The sequence below is a fragment of the Podarcis gaigeae genome (genome assembly GCF_964106915.1).
Source record: "Podarcis gaigeae genome assembly, chromosome: 10".
In the NCBI taxonomy this organism is placed as follows: domain Eukaryota; kingdom Metazoa; phylum Chordata; class Lepidosauria; order Squamata; family Lacertidae; genus Podarcis; species Podarcis gaigeae.
The window spans coordinates 25,318,606-25,345,149 of NC_139686.1; the positions used below are offsets into that span (position 1 = coordinate 25,318,606).

At 40.4% G+C, this 26,544-nt stretch overlaps 1 protein-coding gene across 1 annotated transcript in view; it reads left to right on the top strand.

The window, feature by feature from the left end:
• POLR3B (RNA polymerase III subunit B) overlaps nucleotides 1-26,544 on the top strand; it is a 60,777-nt gene that overhangs the window by 29,499 nt on the left and 4,734 nt on the right. Inside the window, exons 20-27 of the mRNA XM_083700046.1 lie at nucleotides 2,863-3,072; nucleotides 5,529-5,687; nucleotides 6,873-6,990; nucleotides 7,657-7,799; nucleotides 19,768-19,871; nucleotides 21,392-21,558; nucleotides 23,543-23,656; nucleotides 24,432-24,605. Coding sequence (XP_083556172.1) covers nucleotides 2,863-3,072; nucleotides 5,529-5,687; nucleotides 6,873-6,990; nucleotides 7,657-7,799; nucleotides 19,768-19,871; nucleotides 21,392-21,558; nucleotides 23,543-23,656; nucleotides 24,432-24,605 — 1,189 coding nt within the window. The remainder of the gene's footprint in view (nucleotides 1-2,862; nucleotides 3,073-5,528; nucleotides 5,688-6,872; nucleotides 6,991-7,656; nucleotides 7,800-19,767; nucleotides 19,872-21,391; nucleotides 21,559-23,542; nucleotides 23,657-24,431; nucleotides 24,606-26,544) is intronic.

A 26,544-nucleotide genomic window follows, 5' to 3' on the forward strand; every position in this document is an offset into this window, starting at 1 on the left:
ATACATTCAGTAGCAGCAGCAGCAGCAGGAGGAGTATATATTTATTTATATCCCATCTTTTCCCTAGTCCAGGACTAAAGGTAGCTTACACAGATAGAACAGAACAAGCTAAAAACATAAGATGTCACAGCAAACTATGGTTTGTTGTTACAAGAACATGCTGCAGCCAGTGTTTGCAACTCACACACCACCCTTCCCTTCCTCTCTGCTTTCCCACACAAAGAGAGGAAATGTTAACCTGCCATTTATGGTTTGTAACAAACTGCTGTTTCCTATTTTGTCTTATTACAGAAAACTAATTTGTGCAAACCATAGTTTAGCAAAGCAGGATATCAGATGAGGATTCATAACTATGGTTTACACAAATCAGTGTTTCTTGAATTGTGTTAAAAACACAAACTTATACTTTAGCATTCTTTCCTCTGTTTATGGAGGAGTGGGAAGAATACATACAGTGGTACCTCGGGTTAAGTACTTAATTTGTTCCGGAGATCCGTTCTTAACCTGAAACTGTTCTTAACCTGAAGCACCACGTTAACTAATGGGGCCTCCTGCTGCTGCCGCGCTGCCAGGGCACGATCTCTGTTCTCATCCTGAAGCAAAGTTCTTAACCTGAAGCACTATTTCTGGGTTAGAGGAGTCTGTAACCTGAAGCGTATGTAACCTGAAGCGTATGTAACCCAAGGTACCACTGTACTTCCAAAAGCTCAAATGGAATAGGTACCTAGACTAGTTAACTAGCATATTAGCTTCCCATGCAGCTGTCAAATATGTTCATATTTAAGAAAGATACATGTTGCTATTTAAAATATTGGTGATGAATTGTTCTGCTTATTAAAAATATTTGAGGGTTAGATCCAAACTTAGTCATGCTTAGAATAAACGTATTGAAATCAATGGGAATGTGTCTGGATCTAGCTCTCTGTGCCTTGTTCATTAGTAAAGTTCCAAACATACAGGAAAGGTTGGCCTTTTCAGGGAGCGATGTTCATACACTGATTGCTATCTAAAGGTTTTATGGAACCTCAGGAATGCACTCACCATTCATGTCTCTGAAAAGGGAAACTTTTACAGGCACAGCTCTGGATTGCAGCCATTATGCCTTGCCCCATGGCTAATCCACTGAAATAGCTGCTCTGTTTCTAACTAGGTTGCTGCAAGCCCAGTTCTTGATAAAGAAATAGACTTTATAGTGGCTTTTGCAGCCTAGCTCTAGGGTGGGTAACAAGGGCTGACAGGTGATACCTTGAGGTAAATAAATGTTGACGAAAGTAGACTGATGCGCTCAGGCCTTTGGAGATACAGTGGTACCTCGGGTTACATATGCTTCAGGTTACATACGCTTCAGGTTACAGACTCCGCTAACCCAGAAATATTGCTTCAGGTTAAGAACTTTGCTTCAGGATGAGAACAGAAATCGTGCTCCAGCGGTGCGGTGGCAGCAGGAGGCCCCATTAGCTAAAGTTGTGCTTCAGGTTAAGAACAGTTTCAGGTTAAGTACGGACCTCCGGAACGAATTAAGTACTTGACCCGAGGTACCACCGTACAGCCATGTTGTCCAAGCATTTCTTGATTTAGGTTTAGGTCTTTATGATGTTATTCTTTTAAAAGGAGAGAAGAGGGAGAAAGAAAAGTCATGTATTGTAAAATTTCATTTGGTTAGTGAGGTTGAAAGAAACACTGAGGCAATGGTGAACCCAGGGTGGTTGGGTTTTTTTTTTTAATATAAAGTTGTTTAGATGGATAGTCTTATTATGTTGTTGTTGTTTAGTCGTGCCTGACTCTTCATGACCCCATGGACCAGAGCACGCCAGGCACTCCTGTCTTCCACAGTTTTAATAATAACATTTGCTTATTGGCACTATGACTGTGAGTTTTATTCAACTAAGTTCTACTCAGCATAGATCCATAGATCCATTAGGGATTAGACCCACTGTCTCCAATACTAGTCATACTTGAAGTGGGCCCAAACTGATATTAATGAACATGACTAATTTAAGTCCATTAATGCCTATGGGTCTACAAATATGAACGACAGTCCCTTTAAAACCATGTATATATATTGCTGTTCATATGATATGTATGCCACTTTGCTGGATTCTTCTATAAATGCTGCATACATAGACAGAGGAGGAGGACAGATGAGACTTAGTTGAAGGTAGATTGAAGAAGTGCTATATGGAGCACTCTTTAGAGTCTCTTATTTGAAAGCACTATCAGACAAATTATAGAGCCTGGTACTTGCAGCTTTTTCTGATGACTTTTCCATACCACTTACTAGTAGTTGGTATTGTAAAAAACAGTGTTTTCAAGAATCATCCAAGCTATTTTGCTGATGATAATTGCCCAGCATGACTTGGGTCCAAGCTATCTGAAAGACTGTATTCCCTCATACGAGCCCATCTGGGTTTTGAGATCTTCAGGGGAGGCCTACCTCTTGGTCCCACCACCCTCACAAGAATGCTTGGTGGGGATGCAGGACAGAGCCTTCTTAGTGGCTACTCCCAGACTCTGGAACTTCCTCCCTGGAGAAGCTAGATTGGCTCCCTCGAAGCCCTTGTTCCAACAGGCTTTGAGGAAACTGTCTGCTTTTAGTGAAAGGGCTGGTGCTGTGCTGTTTTTATTGCATTTATTTGTATGTTTTAAACATATGTTCTGTATGTTTATAGTTTTAATTCTAGTTTGCTTTTACTATTGTTTGCTTTTATTATTGTTTTCAAAATGTTTTTAGCAATTCTTGTTTTTATTTGTAGGCTACCTTGAGTCCTTACAGCAAAAAAGTCAGTGTATAAATGAATTATTATTGTTATTATTATTATTATTATTATTATTATTATTATTATCATCTTTTTTTAATTGCAGGTACCATTGGATATAATCAGAGAAACAGAATAGATACTCTTATGTATCTGTTGGCATATCCCCAGAGACCAATGGTTAAAACAAAAACCATAGAACTCATAGATTTTGAGAAATTGCCGGCTGGACAGAATGCCACAGTTGCTGTGATGAGTTACAGTGGTTATGACATTGAAGATGCTCTTGTGTTAAACAAAGCTTCTTTAGACAGAGGTAAGAAGGACCTCATAATGCTCTGCCATTATCAGTGGATTTATTGTATTTTAGTGTTTTGTTGGAAGCTGCCCAGAGTGGCCGGGGAAACCCAGCCAGATGGGCGGGGTATAAATAATAATAATAATAATAATAATAATAATAATAATTATTATTATTATTATTATTATTATTATTATTATTATTATTATTATTGAGTGTTATGTTTCTTTCTTCAGCCCAATTCATTCAAACATGGTAAATAAATTTAACTACAGTTCAGTGGAGAGGGTAGCCATTGTGGTATCCTTCAGACATTTTGCTGAACTACAAATCCCATCATCTCTGACTATTGGCCACGCTGTCTGAGGCTGATTGGGGCTGGGGTCCAAAAAGTACTGGAGGGCAGAACATTGGCTACCCCAGATTTAGGGTAATATTTCACTGGACAAGCCATGGTTTGTGACCTGTCATACATTTTTAAACCCGTGGTTTGTAAAAGCTATGGTTTGGTGTGATTCCTGAACCAGAAAATCGTAGTTATGGCCATCTGATTTCAGAAGCCCCTGCAAGATAAAACTGGGAATGCTGAGCTGATTGAAAACAAATGCAAGCAGGCATCTCTGAACCCAATTGGCCTGTACATTTGAAATTATGGTCAAATTAAATCAAATTATGGTTTAGGGCTAAGCTATTACCATAGTTTGACTTCTTCCCATAACAATAAACCATCGTTTACCACTACACCTAACTGCAGCCACTGTGTTACAGCAAACGAAATGGGAAAAGGCAGTATAAAATTGCCTAGCAAAACTCTATACTTAATCCTAAACCAGAGCACTTTTTGAAAAGGAAGCAAGCTCTCTAAACCAGTGCTTTTTAATGCGTACAATTGCAGTGTCATATATCCTTTAGCGGAGCTGGCATCTGACCAAAAGGAACGTACTAAATTTTGCCGGAGGTTGGTGTGTGTGTGTGTGTGTGTGTGTGTGTGTGTGTGTGAATGTATCCTGCTGTCTTCACTTTGATGAAGCTTGTCTGGATGATCTGGTTTTAGTGTTGTGCTAACAATCGTTTTCAAAGTGCCATCTCCCTTGAGAAATGCCTAACATTTATTTTGCGTGGCCACAAAACTTTCCTGCCAGCTTGTGCTGATACATCCTAGCACACTTTCCCCAGCCTTTGCACCCCTCCTTGCTAGTTGCCAGGCAGCCATACTCGTATTCCTAGACATGTATCTTTGGCATTAATGTCTGCACACTTAATTTATTCTTTTTTTCTAAAACAATGGCAGACATGATTTAAAGCAGAATGTTTTCCTTCTTGCAGACTGCTAACATTGGGGAGAAATCAAAGACTGTTCAGAATTACTCCGTATCACTGAATAATGTAGATACGTCAAGCATAACTTACAGCTATTTTTGGGTTTTCAATCCAAAGTTTATTCAAAGGCATTCTACTTGTGTTTAGAAATATGTATGTGTTTTAGTCAGTTAGGGCTAAGGAAGTAAACTCAGTGCATTTGTATGTTTAGCTCTAACTTTTATTTCTTACAAGTAAAAGTTATCAGTATCATTGACTGATATTTTTAGAAGGGCAAACTACAGGTGATACTTCTTTTAAAAAAATACTTTGAGGCCTTTATTAAAACTATTGAAAGTTTCTGGCCACTTTGAACTCACCGTTTTAACAAGAGTAGCCATATTAGCAATCTCTGAAGCTTTAAAACTAACAATTTTATTGCATCATAAGGCCCATCGCATTTTCATAGTACTTGTTAGAGACGTTTTTAATTGTTTTACAATGTTTTAAATGTGTTATTTTGTTTTATTTTTAATTGTGTTGTTTTATCTTTGCTGCCCTTGGCTCTTCACAGAGAAAGAGGAGGATATAAATTTAATAAATAAATAAATAAATGCCGGCTTTTGTAGCCTGCAGAGGTCCATGCCAAAATTGGTGCAGCCTGATCCTATACTTGCAATTACACATAGGATCTAGATATATGAAAGCTTAGGAGGGGAACCAGAAAAATTGGGCAGGAGACCTACTTCCCACACCAATTTTTTCCATATCTATTTTTTCAGGCCCTCTCTAGTAGGATCACAGCCCTACACTTATAAAGGTGTCCGGGAAATATATTTTTAGTTGCATTATCTTATAAATCAGTGCTACTCAAAGTGGTGGTCCACGGACCAGTGCCAGTTCACAAGCCACCAGCTGCCAAACCCCAGTGACTCCACCACAGCCCAGGTTGGGTGGGATGCTTCAGGGACTCAATAGGTACCAGGCCCTGGTACCTTGGGATGGGAATTGCCGGTCTACCACATCAGATAGCTTGAGAAGCACTGTTATAAGTAACTTTTCAGAGGGCTCATTTCTGTACTGTAGAGGTAGATTGTGAACTTGCAACGTAATAGTCATTTAACTATCTAACTCTCATGGTATGAATTTTGATCAATTTGTTTGCTTTCTCTGAGGTTTTGGAAGGTGTCTCGTGTACAAGAATGCCAAGTGTACTCTGAAGCGTTACACAAATCAGACATTTGACAAGGTGATGGGACCCATGCTGGATGCAGCTACACACAAGCCAATCTGGCGCCATGAAATTCTAGATGCTGATGGTATTTGCTCTCCAGGTATAAAGTGATGTTTTGTGTATTTTAAGAAACTATCATTTTGTGCAAGTGTGCTAGGTACATTACAGAACACGGCAGCCCCATGCCCTGTGGCATTCCATCAAAGTAACAGAGTAAATATGAAGGGCTGAGGGATTAATAATAGTGGGGAAGCATTCAATGTAACAGAAAGTAGATGAAATTATAATGCATGCTTTCTCGAAGTTGAGTTTTAAGATGGAGTATAGCTAAACAAAGTGAAAACTTTGTGCAAGACAAATAAGTTCTTGTTTGTCCTGGCATTTGGTTCTTAATTGGTGGGGTTGGCCCACCTATGAGGCAAGGTGAGGTGACTGCCTCAGGCGGTAGGAGTCACAGGTGCAGAATATCCTGATGACAATCTTTCTCCCCTCCCCCCCTTGTTCCTGATGTAGATCTTCCTTCATCCCTTCTTCCCTGATGGGGAGGGGGCACCATTTGGGGGTCTTCCTCAGGTGCCAAAATGTTTTGTGCCAGCCCTATTAATTGGGATCAGATGATATGATGAAACTTTAGCCTGTATTGGTGTTCATCTTTTAGTATGATGGAGTAGGCATTGTCATTAAAATGATCACTTTTAGTAAATAATACTATGTGTTCATCCTTTAGTGGGGTGGAACATGACTGTCCTTTTGTAACAAAGTGCAGGATGAGCACTTTCAGTCATTGATGGGGGTTTTATGTTATTTAAAATTTTGTATTTGATGTTCTTTTACAACTGTATGTCTTTTTGAGACATTTCATGTAATATTAACAGATAAGTGCAATAAATAATAATAATAAGCTTATTGTTAGCTTTTTAAAACTGTCCACTTAGAATAATAAGACTCAGTAGTCTGTTCACTGCCAATTTTTTCTTTACTTGAAAACTTTTTTAAATACAGTGGTGCCTCGGGTTACATACGCTTCAGGTTACAGAATCCGCTAACTCAGAAATATTACGTGGGTTAAGGACTTTGCTTCAGAATGAGAACAGAAATCGCGCTGCGGCGGTGGGAGGCCCCATTAGCTAAAGTGGTGCTTCAGGTTAAGAACAGTTTCAGGTTAAGAACGGACCTCCGGAACGAATTAAGTACGTAACCAGAGGTACCACTGTACTTCATAATTTTGATCAACTTGATGCATTAAAAAAGCACAACCTGTTTTCTTCTTCCTACATCCTTACAGGTGAAAAGGTAGAAAACAAGCAGGTGCTTGTGAACAAGTCAATGCCAACTGTGACCCAGACGCCTCTGGAAGGCAGCAGCATCCCGCAGCAACCACAATATAAAGATGTGCCCGTAACGTATGTCACACCATCATACTTTATTTCTAAAAGCCAGAGGGGGGGGGGGAGGAAGAGTGGATAGTTCATAAGGCTGAGCAGCAGAAGGCAGGGAGACCAGGTCAGGAACTTCATTGGATCACAGACAGTGAACTTAGTTTTCCAGGTTGTGCAGTGTAGAATAACTGTAGGCTGAAGTACACATTCCATTAATCATGCTGTTAAAGTGCTTAAGCTGGCCACTTTTATTCTGAAAGAAAACTAGCTCCATTCTGGAACATGCTGTATACCTCAAATATATAGAATCACAGAATTGTAGAGTTGTATATTATTTGAAGAGAACATCCAAAACTCATGTAACAATAAATGCAGAAGTTGTTCAGGTAAAAGTCATATCTATTATAATTTTCACTTATCGTGGAAGGGCTGGGCTGCAACCTATTCTTTATTTATCTGTTAGTGTTCTTTTTTAATATTCAAGCACAGTGGTATCATTTTTAAATCAGGGACAGAAAGGTGTCTGTCATTCCTTTCCTTATAATTTAATTCCAAATGCGTTTTAGCAGTAGTTTTAGTATTAAAAAGTACATTTGCTGTCTGAGCTTAAAACTTGCAACCTGATGTCCAACAAACAATGTGGCTTTATTTCTGAGAAATGAAATATGTGTTTTCTCTCCTAATCGTTAGTTACAAAGGTGCAACTGATTCCTACATTGAAAAAGTCATGATATCTTCAAATGCTGAGGATGCATTTTTGATCAAAATATTGCTGAGGCAAACAAGGCGGCCAGAAATTGGAGACAAATTTAGCAGTCGCCATGGGCAAAAAGGTATATACATTGTTATGTTTAATTTTTTAAATTTGCTGTCCTTGAAATAATGCAATATGCATTGCTTATTTTGTAGCATATGGGGGTATCTGCATAAAATTTGTATATACATATATGCTGCTGTCAGCTATTCATAAGTACATATGCTCATGTTACTAAAAATGTGTCTAATACTGCCTAATACTGTAAAATATAGAATATAACAATGCTAACAAAGAATGGAAATTGCTCTGTTTTGAAATAACAATTCTGCACACAATTGGCCAAAATATTCAAATCTCTTTGTCTTTGTGCATGTACGTGTGTGTGTGTGAATGCATATACAGCGGTACCTCGGGTTAAGTACTTAATTTGTTCCTGAGGTCTGTACTTAACCTGAAACTGTACTTAACCTGAAAGCACCACTTTAGCTAATGGGGCCTCCTGCTGCCCCCACGCCGCTGGAGTACGATTTCTGTTCTTATCCTGAAGCAAAGTTCTTAACCTGAAGCACTATTTCTGGGTTAGCAGAGTCTGTAACCTGAAGCGTATGTAACCTGCAGTGTATGTAACCCGAGGAACCACTGTATCCAAGTGGAGATGGAATTGCAATCTTACTTATCACTGTTGAAACTTTAAAAGGGTTACTGGACTTTAAAGAACAACAGAGCTGAGTGCAACCCCCATTGTGCTGCCTTTTGGTTTACTTTATGGGTGTGTGGCAAGCAGCAGTAGCAGGAGATTGAAATAAAGCAATTGACTATCCCTTCATGATGTTCACGATGCTTCTAGCCAGCTCTGCCTATGAGGATTAGGAGAGTTTCAGCACTTCCAATCTGCTGTCCAGACCTTAGGTGGTATTTCATCCCACTCTGGTCACTGCAGGGCCACTCGGCTAAAAGATGGTACAACATGCAGAGTTCATTTGCAGTGACGGACTGATGCTAACTGAATTTAGACCCCTTACTTATAATTCTCAATTGTGTAAAACTCACTATATCTTTTAACTTTTTATTAAAGAATATTTAGCTGATGAAAAACCTGCCTTTCAACAGCTTGGGCAATTGAATAAATTCTAATATTGCCAAGACCTTGATGGGGTTGCCTTTTGGAGCATGCCTGGAATTTTTATAAGCAGAAGCTGCCAGCTATCTTTTTTGAAAGATAATGCATCTTTAATGCTGTGGAGCTCAGTGGGTGTCCTTGGACCAGTCACCATCTTTCTGCCTAACCTACCTCACAGAGCGATTGTGACAATAACATCTTGGAAGGTAGTGACCAGTATCATGTGAGTCAACTTTAGCTTTGGGAAGGAATGGCAGGTTGTAAATGAAACAAACAAACAATAAATAAATAAATAAATAAAGTTAGGAATATTGTCACATAAGCGCCTCATTTGCTTTCTGTTATCAGGCATCAATCACAGTGTGAAAATGAGGTTGTTACCTATAAACAAACCACTTGCTCAGATGCATTGCTGATAAGGCCTCAGTGTCTACCTCTTCCCTTAGCAACTCTGCAGCAAAATTAAGGTAGCAGACCTGCTTTTCAGAGAATCTAGGGGGAAACCAATAGGAACCCCCCAGGTGAAGTTTCTTGATAAGGACATCTCCTGCGTAAGGCATTCAGACTTATTAATTTCCCCAAGTGCTCTACAAAATATATGCATTGTTTTCAGTGCACTCGGAATGGTATGCTTGACTGCTTTGCATACCGTGCCTAATTATGTTAATCATAGGAAAACGCGGAGCTGGAGCTTGCTAGATGCCTGACCACTTTCCAAGCCGCAGTTCTGCTGTTGGAAACAACTCCCAACAAATGCCCGTCAAGCCTTTCTTCTTCAAATTTTTCAGTGCAGGAGATGCCATAGCATACCTTGGAACTTTATTCCATTGCTTAGTCTGCATGACTGTTCCCCTGAACCCACCCCATAATGTCTAACCTAAAAAAGATATCTTCTTGCAAGAGAAGGGTACAGTTGTCCGTATCAGATAGGCTCAGTATTGGTTCCTCCTTGTTTTATGAGACCCTTTTGAAAACATACCACTCACAATCTTCTCTTGCTCTGTGCAGCATGAGACAATATCGAGTACATTCAGAGCCTCAGTCAGTGCCCCCTGGGAGCTGAGTGTATGCTGTGAGGTGCCCCAGAATCTTCTGCAGCACCCACATTTCTGCAGTTGACAAAACAGAATGGAAAATGTATTTACTGAAAGGAGGAAGCTGGGGAAAATACTGCCCCAAAGTCATTTTTTAAAAAACAAAACGTTGCTTCAATAATAATTCAGAATTCTGTATCTTCTGAAAGTTGTGGATAAGCAGACGTAAAACCACACTCTATTCAGTAATGATGCACTTTGTTGGTGCTTCTCATTTTTACCCTTCTGTAAAGGGTGCAGTTTAGGGGATACTTGAAATTTTGCAAGGAACATCCTTGCATTCTTTTGGAGTGCCAAACAGAGAAACGTAAACCCATTTGAGATAATATTCCTGTTGTTATATCAGTAGCTTGACTTCCACCAGATATCTTTTGATTGAGCTCAAACAAAAGGAATGATTTAGCAGCCATGCTTCTTTTTTTTCAAATTCACAAAAACTGAAATCAGTTCTTGATTCCACAGAGGGCTGGGAGAACACAGAAGTTCTGACTTCTATATTCACCAGATCATTATATTTCCAGATTTCCTCTTGCTTCTGTAAAAGTCCCAGTGAAGGGGGAAAGTTAGGCTCCTTTGATGTGAAAAAGCAATATATCACTTCTCTGAAAGAAGGTTTTGCAGTCTCTCATGTGAAAAAGGATTAACACCTCCAACAATGGTCCTGCAGATCACAGAGCTAAGCAGCAATGCTGAGCAGTATTCCTGAAGTGGAAGAACTGTATTTAAGCAAGGAGGATTGAAATGGCAAACAGAAGCTGTTTTAATAGCTAAAGATCCCAGATAAAGGCTTAAACATTTCTTGAAGTATTTGCACTAAAATGCCACTAAAGACAAGGAAATGACTTCAAATTCATAAATGCTATCTTTAGGAAAACAAAGTTCTGTGGCCCTAAGCATTGAGATAGTGCGTGTTCACTGTAGTGCAGAATAAAGATACATTATTCACAATATCCAGTACCTCTTACAGCCTTTTTCTTCTCTGGTATTATTTAATTAGTGTATACTATTAAAAGCACAGGTCTGACAAACTCAAACCCAGGATGGTAGACATATTCCTTTAAAAATATATGGTGGCCTGAGGACCACATGAAGTATCTTTCTTAGTCTATTTTTGTCCTGCTTTTCAGCCAGCAGGCTTCTAAATCAGCTTACATAAGCCAATCCAATTAACTGAGGAATCCTATGTATGTCTGCTCAGAAGTAAGCCCCAGTGAATTCAATGGGACTTTTCTAGGGAAGTATGTATAGGATTGCAGTCTAAAAGCGCAATAAAACTGCAATTAAAATGCTATTAAAGGCAGAACTCAAGTTAATCCATTGGAAGACAAATACATAATTCTAGTAGAAAGAATTAAAATCATACATGAAGCTCCAGTGAAGAGGCCTTGGACTGCTTTGGGGGGAAAAACAAAACCCAGCAATGAGTTAATTGCGCAAATATACAGAAGGAAGTTTTGAGGGCTGGGGGTGGGTGGGCAGGAAGCATTGCTCATAGTTTCTAAGCATAAGTGAATTCATTGTTTTTCTTTTTCTATTCTTGTCACTTTTGCCACACACAAGCGTCTTGTATAACTCCATGCAGTTTTGGAGCTTTAAGATTCCTTGTGAAAATGGGAGTCAATTCATTAAGTTCTAAATAATCTGGAGTAGTAGCAATATATTTTAGACCCGGGTAGCCCACATGGTGCCATCCAGATGTTGGGCTTCCACTCATTAGCCCTGCCCAGCAGTCGGAGTGATGGGAGTTGCAGTGCGACAACTGGGGAGCACCATGTGGATTAGCTCTGGTTGAAGAGAAACGGCCATTGATGCCTTAGTGGAACTCAGAGTTGGGGGACAGGTTGTTTTAACCATAACATCTGGTTCCATCTTGTTGAATCTCTTAACCAGTGGTGGCCAAACTTGGCAGTCCAGCTGTTTTGGGACTACAACTCCCATCATCCCTAGCTAACAGGACCAGTGGCCAGGGATGATGGGAGTTGTAGTCCCAAAACAGCTGGAGGGCCAAGTTTGGCCACCACTGTCTTAACCCATCTCATCCCTTGGATCACAGCACTGAAAGCATTACAAAATTGTATTGAATTAAAACGAAGCACATAATTATCCCCCCTTTCCCCCCCCCTTTCCACTTGAAGCATGTCCATACAAGACTCCCAACTTTCGTAACTTTTTTTTAAAAACCACTGCTTAACTTGCTGTTCTGAGTGTCAAGTAAGCATTTTAACTCAAATAACAAACAGGTAACCTTCTGACCCTTTTCAGTAAATCTCCCCCCCCCCCAATTTCCCCCCTCTCCTCCCTTCTCCCAAATTACGGTAGTTTAGCATTTTATGGCACAGAATAAAAATCTCCCAATTCTGTTTCCAAATAGTATATATCCTAAACACATTTTTCTGAAGCTCTTGAGTCATTCAGCTATGTGTATTTTGTAAAGTTCCTATGGTTATTGTTTTACAATAGCTGCTTCCAGGAGCATTGTAGGGGTTTCAGTTAATCAGCTCTTTGTGTGCTTCAGACTATGCAAATTTATCACACCAGACCATTCAGCAGCTCATGGGAAACCAGTGTACAAGCTGCATTGTCTTCTAGCGCCTCCTCTAATTTAAAATGGTTTTAATAAAGAAGCTAATCAAGTTTGCTTATGTATTATTTATCTGTCAATTTTAATTCTGGCCATCTCGATGTCATATGAGAAGTACTAAGTGACAGGATAGATCCACAAATGATTCAGCAACGGAACAAAACTAAAATTAATTGGTGCTGCTTTGCCCTTGTACATATTTAAGCAAATAGTGTCTGCTAACTAGAAGACCATGTAGCTTTGGCATTTGCAATAATTTATTTTGCTATAGTGATAAACTGGATCTCCTAAATACTTCCATACAATTCTGAATTAACAGGGGGTTGGGGGGGTGAGGGGCGGGTTTAAATCACATTATCTGGGTCTCTTAATGCCAGGAATAGCATTGAATCGGTTCATTTATTTAAATCATCATTATCCCACACCTTGAACATGTGGCTCATAGGTGAACTTTGAAAGCATACAGTTAAAAGCATTTTTGCACATTCTGAGATCTCTCTGAGCGGCATAGAAAAGTAGAAGGTAAAATTCAAGATAAATTGTATTTATTTGCTTTGAATGGCCATCATAATGTCCTTTTTTTTTGCTCTTTAAAATATGGCAATCCTACCCAACAGAAACTAGCAGCACTGCAGCTGTTGCTTCTGAACCAATTGTGTCATAGTTTGCACTCTGTATACTATGGGGCTGAATCAGACTTTAAGCATGATAGGATTATTTGCCTTATTTAGAACCTTAAGAGCTTTGTCATTATGAAAAGTATCTTATGCTTATGATTTTACTCCTACTGACAGGTTTTTCTGATAGCTGAGCAGTATGGGATTATTATTATTATTATTATTATTACTATGAAAGCAACATATTCTGCTATAAATGACACGGATCCTTGGATTTTGTACATGGAGGGAAAACACAAAACTGGTGCAGGATATATCTGAAAGCTTCTGGATATCTGCCTAAGACTTTGGGCTTGATAACTGGAACCTAATAGATACACAGCCCCATTCAGTCTGGGCTCTGATATTTATGGGGCCCTTCACATGGACCCTGGACACATGGAAACTGCTTGTTCATGAGCTACAGGATGCCATATCAGTGGATCAAGGCCCATGAGCCCAGCACTCCCCATGTGATCATATCTCTCAATAATAGCTAAGCTATGTGGGAGCATCAACAAAAGCAGCCAGGGTAAAATTTTAAGGTCTTTATGTCTTAGAGTAAGATCTGAGGCCACTAACTCCGTGACCAGCAAAGCCCAAACAAAAGGCCCAAATACTTGTGCAAAGTATTCTAAAATATATGTGGTGCTTTTGATTTGTGCTACTCCCCGCTAAAATATTTTGAATGGGGCAAAATTATCAACAGTTGTCTGATTAAATCTGATGCCTAAAAGAAGAGATATATTTGTGCAAAACATGTACACTATCTTGCATGCTCCTTACAAAAAGTTACTTGATGTGTATTCCACAGAAAATGGGGCATATTGGATTATACTTTTTACTACGCAGATGCTATAGAGGATACACAGATAAATGATATCTGATCTATAAAGAACGTATGTTGAAACATAAATTGGCAATGCCTTGCTGGTATCCCTTTCTAATCATCTTGAATTATGAGTGAAAATAATACCAAAATATATTCTTAATTGCAGAATCCAATAATATAGCTATCGTGGTGCTAAGTGTGAGAGCTCACAGTATTCAGGATCATTGTATACGCTAGGAAGCTGCAATATACCTATTCAGCTCTGTAACTACACCGACTGGCAGGAGCTCTCTAGAATTTCAAAAGGGTCATTCTCAGTCTTATCTGAAACGGCCAGGGTTTGATCTAGAGCCCTTCTGCATGCAAAGCAGATTCTCTACCACTGGGCTACAGCTCTTCTCTTCTGCACATACTCAACAACTCCACATAATCTGAGCATGTAGGTTTTCCCCTTTCATTCATTTGTAATCTGCCCAGAGGACTTTTATTATTGGGCAGCATCTAAGTGGCATAAATAAATCACATTTTAATTGTACCCTCAATGACCCAATACCCTTGTTGTGAAATTCAAAAGAAAAGAAAAGAAAAAGCAAACTCCATGTGATTGAAACAGTACAGAATTGTTGAATCCCTTACCATAGGAAGAAAGCATCTATCTAGCTTGTCTGTCTAATGTTCATTCATTTGAGGATCTGTGTTTGGGGATGGATCTAAGCACGTCCAAATCACACAGATGAACTCCCGTATGCCTGACTTAGCTTCCGGTCACCCTGCTGGGATAATATGTGAATTGTCCGCATTGATCTGATTTGGAACTATAATTTCTCTTCTAGAGGGGCTATGTTAGGGGCTGCCTTGTACACAATCCACTGGGATTGCCTCTTGGAAAGGAATTAAAATTCTGATTTGTGCTCTTGCGCCTCTTCTCGTGCAAGGATGGGGTACCACAGGCTTGGGAGGCAAACACAGCCCTCCATGGCTCTCTTGCAGCTGTCCCCACCCACCACCGACGAGTACCCCTGGAGTTTGCCCAGATGACAGGGTGCCCCCCAAGTCCCCAAAAAAGTTCCTACCCCTGCTGTAATGGTTTTGGTAGTTTATGTGCAGGAGAACCACCTTTTGAGTTATGTCCTATGCTAATCTTTACACATTGAGATCACTCATCTGTTAAGATGATCAGGAAAGGTTCTTCTTTGTGGTGGGGGTCTTTCTTCTCCCCCACCTCTCACGTGTACCTTGTTGTTGCATGGGAGCCACTTCCTTCTTGCGCAATCCTGTACAGGAGGGAACATGACATCTGTGGGGGGGAAGACCCAGCCAAAATTTGTGCATCATGCGGCTTGCCAGCCACATGGGACTGTACCCCAGGCAACTGTCTCTTTGGATTGGAAATCTCAGATTGGGGTGTGGGGGGGGGGTTTCTCAGCTGTGGCTCCTTGTCTTGCAGAACTGCTTTGTTTGTTTTGCTAAACTCGCACCCTGCTTTTCCTTGTAAAATGCCCAAGCTGACAAACGACAAAATGCAATTAATATACGTGGTCTAAAAAAGTGATCAATGATTATAACAATAAATATAATAAAGAATAATACAGTAAAAACAATGTGACAAGTAAGGGCCATTTAAAAAAAATAATCAGAAAATGACAGCTAGCTAAAAACATGTTAAACTTAAATGACAGTGCAGCATGTATTAGAAGAAGTGAATATATATATGTTTATGGAGTACTCCCTCCAAGAAGGCACACCTGGCTCCATCAGTGTTCATTTGCAGGCACCAGGCAAAAACATTCTTCCTCATCCAGCCCTTTGGCTCTTCATTTTTTGCTTATCTTCTAGTTAGATGGGTTTGAGATGGATTGGGTATATATGTGTGTATTGTATTTTAGGTTCTTTTACCCATGTTTTTAATGTGTGTGTTTTTTTTGGGGGGGGGGCGGTTACAAGTTGCTTTGAGTTTCACTTTTTTGTGGAGTGGGAAGTGGCCAATAAATACAATTAACAGTAATAACATTATCCATTATTACTATTATCAAATAGTTATAATCCTCTAAACCACCTACATTAGAGGATTGGTGGCGAGTAGTACAAATTATAAAGATACAGAGTAAGGGAAAGTAGGCAACTTACTGGTCATTTTATGGACAAGGGTAGCCTCTTTATCATATAGTTTGGCACCACAAAATGTAAGATAATGTTGAACTGCACACATTGCTCGGGACGTTGTACTTTTTTTGTATATTATATATACTGAGTTGTATCCAATTCTAATTCTCAGACCAGACCCATTGAAATTAATAGTCCTGTCAAACTGTGGTCCATCCATTGCTGTAGTAAAACTTCATTTGAATGTCATTCATTTCACTTATCGTTTAACTGTATCCTTTGCTTTATATCTTTCTCACGTGGTTGTTTCTTATGTCTTCAGTTCTGTATGGTGTTTCCCCCTCCTAAACAAATAAGTAATTTTTTAATACGGTGCAGCAGAGCAAGACAAATTAGCTCAATGGGTCAAACACCTGTTTAAATACTAATTAAAAAAAGGTTTCTACTTGTCACTTGAAAAGAACCCGAAGGTTAAGCAGACTTTGCTCGATAGGGAATTCTGAAGTTTGTGCATACCTAGTGAGAAGGTCTTCTCTCAGGTTCCTGCCAAATGCACATCAGATGGGACAGAAAAAAATGGGTGAAGTCCTTTCTGAAGGACCTCATCACCCAAGCAGGCCGCTGATCTGTGGAAAGTCCACTTCCACTCTAATGCTTAGGAAGCAATACAAGGCATTTTTATTAAAGTGTATATCTGGTGATCTTCCATAAGCAAGTTCTATATTTTAGTAAGGTCAGGCTACTTGATGAAAAAGTGGTATTTTGAAATAATTCTTAGTTTTGGATTGAGTCGTGCTGGATTTTTAATGTTTAAGCATGGTTAGTTTTTTTTACTGCTGGAGAGTTTTGTAAGCACTGTATATAACTAAATGCAATGTATCTTCAAATAAGGAGGACAACGTAATCCTATGCACATATATGCAAAAGGAAGTACTGTTGATTTCAGTAGGGTTTACTCCCAAGTAATGTGTGCAAAGAACAGCAGCCAAAAAAAAAAAAAGTTTCTTGGAGATGTTGTCCTGCAGTCATCGTAGCCCCTTTAGAAGACTGCTTTGCATTATTCTGCTTTACTCAAAATACTTATTTTGTGGCTCATGAAATGAACCTTAAAACAGGTGGCATGGCAAATGTGTCAACAGTTTCTGTTTCTTTCTAGAACTTGAGAACGACACAAAGCTTGTTTTAAAATAGCCATGAACATTAAATTTAAGGTAATATGTAGACTGGCATTATTTTATAAATAAATAAATCTCTCTGATTAAAGAATATATCTATATTAAATTGGCTGAAAATAATTTAAAATAACTTGTAGAAAAAAAAGAGTTTTTGCAGATGTACAGTTGTACTTTCTCAGATCTTCACAGACCGATGCTGCTTTGGTTAGTTAGGAAGCTAATTAGTTATATTTACAAACGAGAGTGCTAAAAGATTTTTTCTTGGAATTAAGAACTTTTCACTTATTTTGGAAAGAAGAACTTTCAAAGTTGCCCGATGAGTTGGATGGGGTTCACTCCACTCGCCCCATCTTCCAAATCTGTCTAAATATTTTGTTTTAACGTCTAATCTCATTATGCTCTCTTTGTGTTTAACTTGTATTAAAATCTGTCAGCTATGACTGGTCTCATAAGCACAGTCAGCGGACCAGAATAAGTTAATTATTTACTTGTGTCACTAGTACTCTTCATCTAATGAAATGCACAGCTGTGTTAGATCTGCAGTTGGACGTCTCGATTCCATTGTTATACAAGTCAGCAAAGGGTAGAAGCTGCTATGATGGAGGGGCCTCGGTTCTTTCTGCTGTTCTGCCTTTCTGTGTCGATTTCATGGATCTTTTATCATTCACTTTCACACAAAACAAACAACACAGCGCCTGTCTGCTATGGGAACCGTCTTGGCATATAAAAGGGTTTCCAGCGCCTGAAGTAATTTTAAGTTAGTGCAGATTTAATTTTTGGCTTACAGGTGCCCTTTCCTCCTCATGCAACCAAAGACAATTTCCTCGTTTGGAGGAGGGGGAGGGATGTATGTTTGGCCAAATCCACAATTGAAGTGGGTGTAAATTTTACGTGTTATTCTTTTGTATATTTCTCACACGTGAGAAAATTACTAAAATGATTTTTGTCGGTATGGTGTTACCACCAAAAGATTGGTTTGGCGGGGATTTTTTATGGGGTAGGAAACAGTAATAATGTTAGAAATCATGTGGGTTTTTTAAATTGAAAAACACAAAATAAACTATAGAAATGCTTGATCTGCTTCTTTCATTGCACCTATCCTTCCAAATACTGTTAACAGCTATCCCATTCACCTAGGCCCTGTTCTTATTTTGTTTTGTGTGTGTGTTTTTAATTGGGCAGTGGATGTTGGTGTTTTCTGATCAAGCCTTAGTATCACGATCTCTTCTTGCCCTTCCCCGCAGGTGCCTGGTTGAGTAAGCCCTTGTTTAGCATGTGTGTAAACATTGCTTAACCTTCCCTAGTCCAAAACTCTTTTCTCCAGTTATAAAATGTATTGCCCACTTCACTGTACAAATCTACAAACTCTAAAGTATTTTAAAACATTTTACTGTGCCGCTCAGCTAGTTTTTTGCCCACCTGTAATAAAGCCACCCAACACAGTGAGAAAATTTGGTTTGCATAGACTTGGGAAAGAATAGATGTCTTGTTCTAAATGTTTGTGGTTCGATTGTATGCATCCTTGTTTTTTTTATAAACACATACGGTTTTCAAGTTATTTAGACGCATGTAATCCAGTATTGCAGGGACGCGGGTGGCGCTGAGGGTAAAACCTCACTGCCTAGGACTTGCCGATCGTATGGTCAGCGGTTCGAATCCCTGCGGCGGGGTTAGCTTCCGTCATTCGATCCCAGCTCCTGCCCACCTAGCAGTTCGAAAGCACCCCTAAGTGCAAGTAGATAAATAGGTACCGCTTTATAGCGGGAAGGTAAACAGCGTTTCCGTGTGCTGCGCTGGTGCAGGCTCACCATAGCAGCTTCGTCACGCTGGCCACGTGACCCGGAAGTGTCTCCGGACAGTGCTGGCTCCCGGCCTCTAGAGCGAGATGAGCGCACAACCCTAGAGTCTAACAAGACTGGCCCGAATGGGCAGGGGTACCTTTACCTTTAATCCAATATTGCTAATGTTTCCCCAACCTTCTGCAGGGCAGGGAGGGAAGTTCCTTTTACAAGCAGAAGTCCTTCCCTCTGACAGGTGGACCAAAGTTGTACCCCACTCAGTAAATAAAGACAAGGAACATTAGAGGATTCCCCCACTCTCAGTTTCCTCAAACTTTCTGTGTTGGGCCTGAGTTTAGAAGGAATACATATTCTGGGGTCAGTAGCTCAGATAAAAGCCTCTGCAAAATGGCTTGACTCTCACAAAGTACAGAGTAGTCCGGATTGTAGGATGCTAAGTGGTGGTGTTAATCAGTGCAAAATGATTTTTTTTAAAGTCTGCATCTTTCATTTATCCTAGTCAGTATTGTTAGCTACATTTTCATGAACATCTTTAGCAAGGGAATGTCTGTTTTTGAGTGAACTATTTTTAATTGGATAGGCTAAAATAGCATCTAACTCTTGCCCAGAAACATCATTTTGGCTCTGCAAAATGAATTGCTTGCTTTTGTCCTTTGAAAAACCTGTATATATTCTGTGTTTCAGGGGTTTGCGGCCTGATTATGCCTCAGGAGGACATGCCATTTTGTGATTCAGGAATCTGTCCTGATATTATCATGAATCCCCACGGCTTCCCATCTCGTATGACGGTTTGTAACATTTTTAAAGTACTTGACCTTAATGCATCATTTAAAAGTGCTACTCACCCTTTTGGGGTAAATATCTATTTACTGTTAATAAAAGAAAAATGCAAGTTTTTACAATGTGCATTATTCTTCATAGGGCAGTAGGTGGAATAGGAAAGTTGGGTATCTTGACAGGTAGTGCTCTCCAGTGCTGACAGACATTGGTCTGTGTGGGAATAACATGAAGAGGTTCAGGAGAACTGCCTGGCTAAGTGCCAGCTCAAGGCATTTTGCAGCCTGAGGTGGAGCAACAAATGCCCTCGCCCATTCCCACAATTCAGGGTGCATAGTACCCAAAGCCAACCTAGTAATTTTGGTACCTGATGCTGAAAATTTCACAACCTCCTCTCCCCTTCCTTGACACACACACACACACACACAATATATATATATATATATATATATATATATATATATATATATACACACACACACACACACACACACACACACACACACACACAACATGCTGCCTTTGTAAAATATCCAAATTCAATCTACAGTGGTACCTCGGGTTACATACGCTTCAGGTTACATACATTTCAGGTTACATACTCCGCTAACCTAGAAATAGTACCTCAGGTTAGGATGAGAACAGAAATCGTGCTTCGGCGGCGCAACAGCAGTGGGAGGCCCCGTTAGCTAAAGTGGTGCTTCAGGTTAAGAACAGTTTCAGGTTAAGAACAGACCTCCGGAACGAATTAAGTACTTAACCCAAGGTACCACTGTATTTCAAACAGCTCACTTGCACACACACACACACACACACACACACACACCATGCTGCCTTTTTAAAATATCCAAATTCAATCTACAGTGGTACCTCGGGTTACATACGCTTCAGGTTACATACATTTCAGGTTACATACTCCGCTAACCTAGAAATAGTACCTCAGGTTAAGAACTTTGCTTCAGGATGAGAACAGAAATTGTGCTTCGGCGGCGCAACAGCAGTGGGAGGCCCCATTAGCTAAAGTGGTGCTTCAGGTTAAGAACAGTTTCAGGTTAAGAACAGACCTCCGGAACGAATTAAGTACTTAACCCGAGGTACCACTGCATTTCAAACAGCTCACTTGTTCTACCTAACATTGGCCATGATTACAGAATATAGGATCAACTTCAGGTTTCTGTCTGGGGTCTGAAAAGCTGCTTTAAGTGTGCTCATGGGTTTGGACCCACCCAGTGGGACATATTAATTGACTGATTATTTGAACGGCAGCCTCCCCTTCCACCTCACAGGCAGCTTGCTGCTGAAAGTCCCTTCAGTTTGCCATGCAACAAGAGACACAAGCCCAGTATCCCCTTGGATACGCGGGCCTAGTTGCCTGTCTTGTTTGGACTAGTATTTGCCCACAGGATTTTGTTTATCCTCGTCAGTTCCTTCTCTTTGCACTTTAGACAGCTGTAGGGAGAAATCTCTAGAAGACTACAATATTTGGAGAGGTCTCGCCAAACTTAAAAGATCTCTGCTTTCTGCTGCGTAGGTGGGAAAACTAATTGAACTTCTGGCCGGAAAAGCTGGTGTCCTGGATGGCAGATTTCACTACGGAACTGCATTTGGCGGGAGTAAAGTGAAGGACGTGTGTGAAGATCTTGTGCGTCACGGGTATAACTACCTGGGGAAGGACTATGTAACATCTGGCATTACCGGGTAAGAACCTCCTGCAGGCGACTGCTGTGCCGTATACATGTTCCTGTTTCTAATATCTAATAGTCCCATATGTGCATAACTTTAATGTGAATAGCTGCACATGGTTTTTTATTATTATTAAAAAAGAACCCTGCCACTAGAGCTTCAAACAAAATTAAGAAGCTGGCTTCTTCTTGCAGTGAGGTTTTTTTTTGTCACTTAAAATACAAAAAGTTCTAAGCAGTTTTGGCAGAGGTGCTGTGTGCTCTTGGAATATGATTAGCAGCCTTAAACCAAACGCAATAGCAAAATACAACATTGAAGGCAGGTGCTTGTCCGTTGGGATTTTTGTGAGCGGCTTTTGCCAATTGTGGAGTCGGTCTGGCATAGTTGGCTGGTCTGTTAACTTCCTGCTGTGTTGATCAGACTGTCTTCAGAGATGCGGAGTTCAAAGGAATATGAGAAGGTTTAGGAAGCAAGACAAGGCCATATGGCCCAACGCGTCTGTGTTTTTAAAATGTATCTTAATCCTACCTTTCTATTTTCTACCACATCCTCCCCCCCCCCACTCTAACACCAACATAATCTGGGCCACTAACCTGTTCCATCTGTCAATTCTTCCTCTTTCATAAACTATATCTTTGCTTGTCCTAAATCTGGTTTGCTACTCCAGTTAAGGATAGGGGGAAATACATTTATTTATCTTAATGAACTGCAGGTGTTTTGTATGAATCTCTTAATGGTATAATGCATTTGCATTTTAAAATGTGTTGTAAGTCACTTGGAGACCTTTTAGTTACAAGGCTTAATAGATGAGGATGATCATAGCTGAAAAACATGGGTAGTATGACTCCTTTAGGGAAATTATGCAGGGTGGAAAATGTTTTCTTTTGCCCCACAATGTGTTTTTTGAAATCCTCTAATTTGTCTACATTTGCTTCGGGTGCCTAAAACTGCTTCCCTTCTCCCACACTATCATTTTCAGTTCCAATAATTTTCTTGAAGGTCATGTAACAGCAATGGATTGCAATTGTACCTACCAAGAATTCAGGAGCGGTTCCACATGCCAGCTTATAGACTGACTTAGACTGACTTAAGAGGATGACTTATGGAAACTCTCCCATGACCTGGAATCTTAATAGCTGGAGGAGCTCTCTTGAAGCTAGTTAACATTTTAGTTATTCTTGGATGTATCCACAGAGGTATCATCTTTCCCTGCCCCCATGAACTGCAGATCATTCCACTTCTTCCATAGAAATCAATGAAATCAATGAAACATGCTCTTCCAGTGAGCTGTATGGAAAGTGTTCTTTAATCACAGAGCAGTGAGTGAGAGGAAAAGAGAAGGCACTCGCCATATCCAAAATACCCCTTTTGCCCACAGAGTCTAAGGCAGAAGAGGAGGCAGGTGTACCAACCCCTGTCAGGTAATTTCCTGCTTCTGAGGCTACCACATTCCATTGTTCCTGCTTACTTTCCACTTCCATTCCTCCCATCTTCCGGCTTTCTACCTCTAGTACCTGCATCAAAAGTCTTTGCCAGGAATTTCTACTGAAAGCTGGATTGGGTGGGGGGAAGGAGAGAGAGATTGGTTTGGCTGACTTGCTGTGTGTAGTGTGGTACCTGCTTGAAGTCCAGAGCTCCATGGCATTGAGACCCTGAAATAACAAGCTGTTTGTATTTGCAGTGCACCAGCTCTAGGGCTCTTATGCACCATGATCTGTGTTGAATCCTTTCATGTTTTGCAAGATCAAGTGTCTGGCTGAAGCTTCTCAGGTCTGCAAGGGATGGCTCCTGAAGTTCTCCGTGGGTTATTTCTGAAGGGGGTGCAGAGAATGTGGTCAACCAGAAGCCTAGTGGTTGGTGAAAGTGCAGGACTTGGGGAACTGGGATTTATCCTACTCACTCTCACAGTCACTAATACCTGTTTTCCTTTTTGTAATCTTATTTATATAAACAATACTTTCTTAGCTTCTCTGAAACAAACTTTCTTCTTCCCTCTCAGGGAGCCATTAGAAGCCTACATCTATTTTGGGCCAGTGTATTACCAGAAACTGAAGCACATGGTTTTGGATAAGATGCATGCAAGAGCTCGAGGGCCCAGAGCTGTCCTTACCAGGTATGGCAGAGACAGGATCACAAGCACAAATGCACAACACCAAAAGGCAGCCTTCAGGTCTGCTCCATTTCTCAACAGCTATACACGTGTAGAATCATGCACAGAATGCAAAAGCTTCAACTATAGCTTGAAAATATGTAAACGGGTCATTTTGAAGCCAGGGAATGACGTGTTGGCGTTCTTTGATTTGAAAAGGGAGGGGGAGTCAGGTTGCTACTTAAAAAGAAAAATACACAATTCACATAGCAGGTGGGGAGACATTATTATATATATTTTTGGTTAGAAGCAGTAAGTGGTCTTCTAGCTGAATCGAAGCCTCTTCCCATTCTTCTACTTCTCCACACCCAGTCACCCTTTATAAGCCGAATGAATGAAGACCAGGGAGCAATGCATGCCCCTTTTCTGCTGTATGTGCCTCTTCTTAGGCCAGCCTCATTCCTTTTGGATCATTGGGCCTAATTACAGCCTTAAGTTAGACCATACATATGAGCCTTACATAGACCGGGGATAGCCAGTGTCATGCCCTCCAGATGTTGCCGAACTACAACACCCATCATCTGTCACTATTGATCGTGCTGATTGGGGTTCATGGGAATCCATCGACATTTGGAGGGTTCCATGTTGGCTAATCCTGCTCTAGACTCCTGTAGTAGAGATAGACACTCTTTTGACGCTGAACGTTTAGCAGCATTCTGGTGTGGTTTATTTTGGGGGGTGGGATTACCTGTTTCAGTGGGACAACATTCCCGAAAGTCTCTACCTGTTTGATTGAAAGGCAACCGACGGAAGGCCGCTCCCGTGATGGAGGCTTACGGCTGGGAGAAATGGAACGGGATTGCCTGATAGGCTATGGAGCTAGCATGCTACTGCTGGAAAGACTTATGATTTCGAGCGACGCATTTGAAGTGGATGTGTGTGGCCAATGTGGATTGTTAGGCTACTCTGGCTGGTAAGCAGACAACTGAATTTTTAATGTTTCAATGTGGTTTACCCAGAAGCTTGCATATGTGTGTGGTCCCTGCTTTTACGTTAAGTGAAAGCTTTCCCTCGACAAATGAATGTAATACGGTGCTTTGCACAAGTTGCATTTTGACCTGTGACACAGAGGATATTTGTAATTCCAAACTCGGAGGAAGGTAGCTCTTTACAAGACTTTTTTTAAAAAATGCTAATAATTTATTCTTGGTATTAATGTGATGCCTATGTTCTTCTTACAAAGCAAACCTCAAAGATTATTTAGTCCTTCTAGTCAGGGGTTTAGTGAAGTTTTTGTAGTGCCCGCAGAGCTTCTGGATTATGTCTTTACAGGACAAAAATCATTTAAAAGGGAATTGGGCTCTCCCTTGTGTTTTTGGCAGAAAATTATCTACTTTTCTGGAGATATTCCAACCATATATATATATATATATATATATAAAAAGAAAAGCTACCATCTAAACTTAGGCAAACAAAAAGGGCTGAGTGTAGGAATTGAGACAAAGATGTGATTGCATGTATCACCCATGTTACAAATAGCTGACTTATCACAGTGCTTTCAGAAGAGAGGAGGCCAGCTGTGTCAATGTCCTTTTCTCATCTAAGATCCAAATTAGACCACACTGAAAAGGCTGGCAAAAAACTTAGTGGGACTATACCTTTTGTTCAGTGGCTTGGACTCGTGCAGAGCAAAAGCAGAGGGAAGGGATGTAACAGAGATTGTGAAGGAGACTTTTTTTCCTCCCTGCAAATTTTGCTTGTAAAATCAAGTCGCCCTCCCTGGCCTTACCTGTGTGCATGGCTTTTCCTGTTTAACCTAGAAAATTCTTGAAGCTTTGCTTCTTTCTCATGGCACAGACGGAAAAGGACTTATAGACTGTTATTTGCACGGGGCAAGACTCCTGTTGGCTTGCACAGTCCTAAAAGCTTTATTCAGTTACTCTTCTTTTAATCTTAAAAAACAACAACTGTCAATTACAAACCACTTGCTAACCACTGGATGAATTGCTATAGTGTAATGGAACGTCATGAGAATTTTCTCTATTGCGGGGGAAGGCACCTGCAATAGAACGTTGGTGAACACTGCTGCTTCTCTTAAAGATGTGAAAAGTCACTTCCTCTGGGAAGAAACCACTATACAAGGCCCAGAGGAAAGGAGTACAGAAGTAGTGGTACTAAGCTGAAAGATCAAAAGGGAGGTAGAGAGATTAGAAGCCCAGAAGTGACTGAATGGGGAACAGATTGCTACACAGTGTACTCAAAACACTTAAGACCTGATAAATGGAGACAGACACCTGAAGTATTACTAAGGTAATGGAAAGGGGAAATGCTATGGGTTGTATCCAGTGCTGTGCAAACAAACTTCCACTCGAGCAACAGAACTCCTACTTCCCCATAAATCTGCTCTAAAGGGCCTCCCAACCTCCTGAAGCAGAGTTTTGAGGGTGCGTGGTGGAGGGTGGCTACAGGGTGAAGTCCCATTACATGAGCAGAAATCTTCCCCCATTTGCACAATGGCAACATTGGCCAGAACCCAACCACCTTTTCCTTTAGGCAAAAAACACGTTAAAAGATCAGTGGGCTTCCTTAAAGGACTGTATGCCACCACGCCCAGTTCCAACTCTGACAACCAGCTTTTCATGCCAAGACAAATTATACATATAAACCATCATCATGTGGCTTTTCAGGCACTGGGCATTTTGAATGTCATTTCGCTCTTTTCATAAAGCTTAAAGGCTTTAATTTAGACTCTCATATATATATTTTCCTTTGGTATTTGGTGGATGTAGAAAACATAAAGGCTAGCATTATACACGGCATATATTTATCTGCAAGTGCAGAAAGGGTTGGTTTTTTTCCTTGCAGCAAAGCAGAGAAGATTCTGCATCCTCAATATGCTTGCAGATGCTTTG